This window comes from Mastomys coucha, unplaced genomic scaffold (assembly GCF_008632895.1).
Source record: "Mastomys coucha isolate ucsf_1 unplaced genomic scaffold, UCSF_Mcou_1 pScaffold9, whole genome shotgun sequence".
Taxonomy (NCBI): Eukaryota; Metazoa; Chordata; class Mammalia; order Rodentia; family Muridae; genus Mastomys; species Mastomys coucha.
In genome coordinates, this window is record NW_022196915.1 from 2403345 (window position 1) to 2410325 (window position 6981).

At 38.8% G+C, this 6981-nt stretch overlaps 1 protein-coding gene across 2 annotated transcripts in view; it reads left to right on the forward strand.

The window, feature by feature from the left end:
- Window positions 1-6981, forward strand: part of Ngly1 (N-glycanase 1) — a 58047-nt gene that overhangs the window by 35215 nt on the left and 15851 nt on the right. For both annotated transcript variants that reach the window (XM_031363074.1, XM_031363076.1), the window contains exons 9-10: window positions 2177-2341; window positions 5134-5319. In XM_031363074.1, the coding sequence (XP_031218934.1) occupies window positions 2177-2341; window positions 5134-5319 (351 nt within the window). The remainder of the gene's footprint in view (window positions 1-2176; window positions 2342-5133; window positions 5320-6981) is intronic.

Sequence of the window (6981 nt, forward strand, 5' to 3'; positions counted from 1 at the left end):
TTGATCAACATCAGGAGTCACACCTTTCAGGAAAACTAACTCTCTTCATCCCAGCAATTATTAGTTGCCAATAGCTCCCTAGCTAATGGTGGGACTTCATTCCTACCTCCCTGCTTCCATGCTGGGATTCTGTCAGACGGGAGTGTATCTACAGGTCTTGTGCTTGCTGTCATGACTCCTGTGAGGTTTATATGTACAGTTTCCCTGCTGTGTCTGGAAAGCATGTTGATTACAGTCAGTCAGCCACAAGTGGCTCTTAAAAACTTTCTGCCCCCTCTTCTTCAGTGACCCTCCCAAGCCTTGAGGGGAGAGATATGATCTGGTGTCCACTGAGTGCTGAGATCCTGTGAACCTGTGAACCTGGGTGTGTTAAAGTGCCTGGGAATGAAGCCGTTTCTATTGTGGGATAATGTTGTGGGACTGGCTGCTGAGATAGAGCACAGGGTCTGCTCAGGGCAGCTCTGATCCTATGATCCTGGGTGTATTAGAGCTCCTGGGAGTGGATCTTCCTTTGGGTGTTGTGGGACTGGCTGTGGAGTTCATGCCCAAGGTCTGCTCAGGGCATGGCCCAGATCAGAAGGGCTAGTGTCTTTTAATTCATGGAAATTTTTGTATAGTTCATTTAAGTATTATAGGGTGTTATATGTTAAATATCACATTCCTTCTCAAAATGAATAAAACAGCATTCCAGTATTTGAAGTATTTGTGGGCTTGGGACATAGGTCAGTAGTTAAAGTGCTTGCTGCATAAACATGAGGATCCCCAGAATCCATGTAAACTATAAATGTGGTAGCTTGTGCCTGTAACCACAGCACTGATCAGTAACACACAACTAGATCCTAGGAGCTTTCCAGCTGCTAGTCTAGGTAAGATGGTGAGATGTGGGTTAATTATAAATCCTCTTTCAAGAGTAACATGGAGAAAGCTAGAGGAAGATACCTGATGTTAACCTCTAACTTCCACTCCGGAACATATGATAGGCACTTGTGCACATACACACACACACACACACACACACACACACACACACACACACACACACATACACAACATGCTGGGCATGTTGGTGAATGTTTGTAATCGTAGCAGTTTTAGTTGTTGTGGCTCTTGGGAGGATGAAGTAGGAGGATAGTGAATTTCAGGCTAACAGGCTAACCAGAACTACAGAGTGAGACCCCATCTGAAGAATTGAAAAGTATCCTGTTTAGTTTTCAAACTGTATCTTGAATATGATAATATACTTGTACTTGTATACATATGTATATATAAATGTACCTACATGTTCATGTATGTAATTTTCTAAAATAAGACACAGAATGGTTATACTGATTACTGAGGAAAAAAAAGAAGGGGTCTGAGATACAAGAGCCTTTCATAACCCTTTGGTAGTATTTTGTGTATATATGTACTTTTGCAGTACTTTAAAAAACAACTAATTTTCTTCTGCCTGACAGCAATAATGAAGCCAGCTACCTAAATCTGACTCTAGATTGATGTGTATAGTAATGCCTCAGTCTAGTTTGAACTCTCCTTTCAGTCTCATGAGAGGAGCTTGATAGAGACCCTAGCCTGGAACAGGGGAGCCTGGCTGGAGCATTTTGTATTTGATTTGATCTGCCTGCCTTCCACTCTGTTAGGAATTCTGTGTTGCTTCTCAGATCTTTGGCCCACAGTTTGTTCCTGGTTTCTCAGCCTCTTCTCATAGTGCTTAATAACTGGCAAGTCCCTGGGAGGGGAAAGGGTACAGTATGCTCCTTTGTAGTAGTTCATTTTCCCTGGAATCTTCTTGCATCCTGGCTCCTTGGTAGCTTCTTATTTTATACACCCAGTCAGTCTCTCCAACCCCCTCTTTTTGTTTGTATGTGTGTGCACATGTGCACATGTCTCATACCTTTTTTTAGCTAGGCCATTGGTACAATAAAAGCTAGTCTGTCACAAGCATAACAGAAAGTGCTACCTCCCCCCATTTGAAAGCTGCAGTAATCCAAGTCATGAAAGTTTAAAATAGATGCTAAATGACTTATTAAGATAAAATATATAAAATTAAGTTTTCCATAGTTTGAAATTTTCTAAGTAGTAAACTTTATTACTTCTTTCAAGAATTCTTTAGTTTTTATTTTGCTTAGAGGTAGGCTTCTATATTCTCATAAAGTCTAATTTTAAACATTAATTACAGAGACAGCTTTCATTATCAGAAAGCAGAAGAAAAGAACTTCTCCAGAGGATAATTGTGGAGCTTGTTGAATTTATATCTCCCAAAATCCCCCGACCTGGAGAACTTGGTGGAAGGGTATCTGGGTCATTGGCTTGGAGAGTGGCCCGAGGTGAGACGGGTCTAGAGGTATGTGTTCTACCCAAGCAGGCTGACTTAGACTCTTTGTGTACCAAAGTCCTATGTGATGAAAGCTTTCATCCTGGGAAGTTTTATGAGTAGTATATAGGGATAGATTTGCAATATGTAACAATTTAAATTTCATTTTTCTCTTTCATCTAAAAGTAAAGCTAGACACATTTCTAACAGTCGGTTGCTTTAGTGGGTAAGGCTGTCAAAATCTGCATTATTTAGTCTAAGAATTATGTAGCTGTTTCTGTTGGCACCCACCTGTATCTCAGTGTGACTGTATCTTAGTGAAACTTTTACCAAAGAGAAAAGAAGTGTTGAGAGAGCAACTCAACAGTAAAGCCCTAGCCAAGCTTGTGTGAGTCCCTGTATTCAAGCCTCAGTACTGAGGAAAGGATTGCTCTCACACATTTAATCTATAGAAATGGAAAGACTAACACTGGAACTGATCTGTATGGTGGAAGGGACTGATCCATGTGCAGGGAAACATAGGGCACCAGATTGCCTCTCACCTAGGGAGCTTCAAGAAGCATTGTTACATTATTCAGCAGACAGAGAGCCTAGGAAGTTACATAATGAAAGTGCCTGAAAGGAAAATGACCCACCACATATTGTTACCAGACAACTCAACAATTCTGAACAAATTAAACTTTTATGTAACCTTTATCTAAGTATACCATTGTTCATTTTTCATGTCCCAAAGTCCCAGTAAATTCTGTGATTGCTTTTTAGTTCATCCCATCATCTGTGACAGGCTGTTAGTAATGTTGCTTTAGCTGTAGAATTATAACAGCCAAGTTCAACAAATAGTTCCAATCACTGCTGACACAGTGCAAGTTAGGAGTCTGAATCTAGATTTAGCCATTAAAGAGAGCTCATTTAACTCACAGCTGTGTTCAGCTAAAAACATGGACATTATTTAGGTCTTCAGTTCCTTTCCTTTAGAGTGAGTGTGCTTCCTCTTACATGGGTGTACACTGATTAAACTTTAAAAATACAAACTGGGTCATAGAATGAGCTTATTTTTCCCTTTTGAAAACTTTGAGATTTTCTCAGTTTCTGGAGACCATCTTAGTGCCATAGATTTAAAAAGAAACCACTGACTCCCACTTTACAAATGGATGTTTTAAAAGTGAGCATAAAGGAATGTTCACCCTAATAAATAATTGCATCTTAATCTCACAGTCATTTGGAACTAGAAGAAAATATTGCTGATATTGTTTCCAGAAAGGAAAGTTTTATCTTAACTTCATTTTATGAAGGCTAAGAGGGATGATATATGCCTGTAGTTCCAGCCCTAGGGAGACAGACAGGAGGATCTCAAGTCTGAGACCAGCATGGTCTCTCTCTCTCTTTTTTTTTTTAATGAAATATCAATCTTGTTACATGTTGCTTTGCTTCTTTCCATACACGTTACATTCAACAATGTGCTTTTTTTTTTTAAATTTTGACAACTAGTTATCCTTTGTAAGAGAATAGGTTATCATTCCAAACACTTCTCTGTGGTTTGTGTTAGCATTCTGAAATACCTTTGATAAAACAGAGAGGAAGATGTTGGGCTGTAGAAGTTCATGCTCATATTCTCAAGGTGCTGGGTCCTCAATGCCACAAAAGGAAAGGAGGAAGGCAGAAGAAAGGAACAAGATAGGAAAAGAATTGAGAATGCTAAAACAGAACTTGCTAAAATAAAATTCTAAAAAATAATAACTTGCTTATATTCACCTTTGATAGCAAAGAGACAGGTTTGCTAAAGACATATATTCTCTTTCATGTGTGGACTGATAAGGGGTTTTGCTATTTTTTTTTAAAGATAAGGTTTTGCAGTGTAGTTCAGGTTGGTGTCAAACCTGCTGTCCTCCTACATTAGCCTTCCCAGTACTGACTGCAATTATGTTTGCTCCACCATACCCACAAGGTGATAATATTTTAAAATATTTCATACACACGTGTGTGCATGCACACACTTTTGTTAGATAGTTTCGTAGTGTACCCCACTGCTATGAAGGAGTGATAACTTATATCAAGTTGAGAGTACAAAGATTGCTGATTCTCCACAGTGGATGGTTTTGCCTTCTGGTGGGCCTTTACAGAAACAGGAGACAATTCAGTTATCAAGTTCACCTTTGGATCACTATTGTCTGTGTAGAGCACAAACAGAGCAGTTGAGAGTGCAAAGCTGGTAGTGACCTTTAGTGTTAGAGTTACAGGTGGAGGTAGAAGAGTAGAAGTGAGGGAAAATGAATGAGTGTATGTATGTAGATGGGTTTTCTATTGCTGGGACAAGCCAGCATGACCAAGGTAACTTACAGAAGATGGGGTTTATTTGGACTTTTAGTTCCAGAAGGAAAGGAGTCAACCACCCTCAGGGAGGGGGAACATGGCGGCAGTTACATAGGTAGAGTTGACACTGAAACTGCAGCTGAGATTCATAAACAGGAAACAGAGAGCTCTCTGACAACCTCGGAGGACTTTTAAAGACTCAAACCCTTTCTCCATGACATACCCCCTCTAACAAAGGTGATATTTCCCAAATAGTTTCAGTAAAGGAGACCAAGTATTCAAACATATCAATCTATTGAAGCCATTCTTACTCCGATCACCAGAGTGGATGATGAAAACTAATCCTTAAATCACACTTCTTTTCCAGCAGTGCCTTGTGTTATTCAGTATTTGACTTGGTGTGTGCAATGTGAGTTTATATAGCTTTTATACTTTACTATAATACACATAGAATCTCTTTGTTTTCATGTCTCCACAACATTAAATATTGAATTTCTGCCTTTTTTTTTAAGAGAAAAGAGATTCTGTTCATCCCTTCTGAAAATGAAAAGATTTCTAAGCAGTTTCACCTCCGTTATGATATTGTGAGAGACCGTTACATCCGCGTCTCAGACAACAACACAAATATTTCTGGATGGGAGAATGGTGTGTGGAAAATGGAATCCATATTCAGAAAAGTTGAAAAAGACTGGAACATGGTAATTTAATGCATAAAACTTTAAAATTTGTGACATTGTTTAAGCAGATATAGATTGCCTTCATTTTTCAATTATATATAATATGAAACTGATATAATTGTTTTGGGTAATTAATTCTTGAAGTGGGAAAGGAAAGTCAAATTTTTCTTAGATTTTTTTTCATTTTATGTTTGTATTCTGCTTGCATATATGTATGTGCTCCACATGCATGCTTCATACCCATGGAGGTCAGAAGAGGGCATGAGGTCACCTGGAACTAGAGTTATGGATAGTTGTGAACTACCGTGTGGTGTTGGAAACTGAACCTCTGCAGTCCTGGTCCTCTGCAGAGCAACAAATGTTCTTAACCACTGCCCGAATTCTCTCTTAGGAAAAAAGTAATCAAGTGCCCAATAACTCTCATGACTGCCATATAACTGTGTAAGAGTGCTGCCATTTAATTCCTTCACAAACATATATTACCAGCCAGCTAAGTACTAGATTCTAGTCAGTTTTAATAGATTTAGCCCAATATCCAGAAAGCTATTTCACAAATGACATTAGAATATGAGTAGCTGAACTCAATTATTTCTTATTCCCTGTCTGTGCCCTAAAAACTTAAAGAAGTGAAGGCTACACTTCAATCCCATTCACTTACACATCCCAGACTGTACAGTATTGTCATATTACCCATAAGGAAGGAGAGATTTGCTTTTTTTTCATGTCAGATATATTTATTTTTCCTTTAAAAAGACTTAAAAGCTCCCAGTACAATCTCAGGCTTATTTTTCCAGGGACATGGTAGATCCTTCCATTGTAAATTCTACCTGAAGATGCTAGCTAGCATCAGTTTTCTTTTTTTCTTTTTTCTTTTTCTTTTTTTAACAAAGATTAAAAGATTAAAGATTTTTTTCTTCATTTAACAAAGATTTACTTAGTTTGTACCTACCTATTGTCCTCCACCAACATGATTGGTAAGTGTCTCCATTTTTTTGTTGTTGTTGTTGCTTTCCTTGTTCTAAAACCAATAAAATCACATGTGACTGCACATCTACAGTAGAACGCACAATTTGAGACAACTGGTATCTCTATTCCCAGGTGGTAATCACTCATATTTGACTCCATAATAATATCCTATTCCCTTTGAGTTGAGAGTTTCATTTTTTTTGTTGACAGTTCTGTGTGGACAAATCTGGGCTCCCCAAACAATCTATGTTTACCAAAGGAGTCACTCTGATAGACACCAGATACCAGCATGGGTCCTTGTGCCCAGCCATCTGACATTGCTGCCCCAAGTGGATTGTTAGGGTGCTCTTTCTGGACTGGGACCTTCTTGCTTTTGCTGATGGTCCATTGGGTTCTTCTGAGCTTGATTTTCAGATATATTTGAGTTCTATTTTGTTGCTTTCAATAACTGGCTTAAGGCATCTGTTTTGTTGGTGTGCTTGGTGCTTTTCTTCCGTCATCTCTCTGTTGTCTCCAAAATGTGAGGAATTCTGAGCTCTAGAATCCATATTGAAAATCTAGGTGTGGTGCCAGTGCTTATAATTCTGGTGATGGTGAGACAGGAGATAGCAACAGGCAGAAACCTTCTGAAGCTTGCTAGTAGACCAAGCTCCATCGTAGCTAAGCTGAGAGTTGATAGTTCTGCTGCACCAAGAAATGAATTGTAGGCTTGATTTT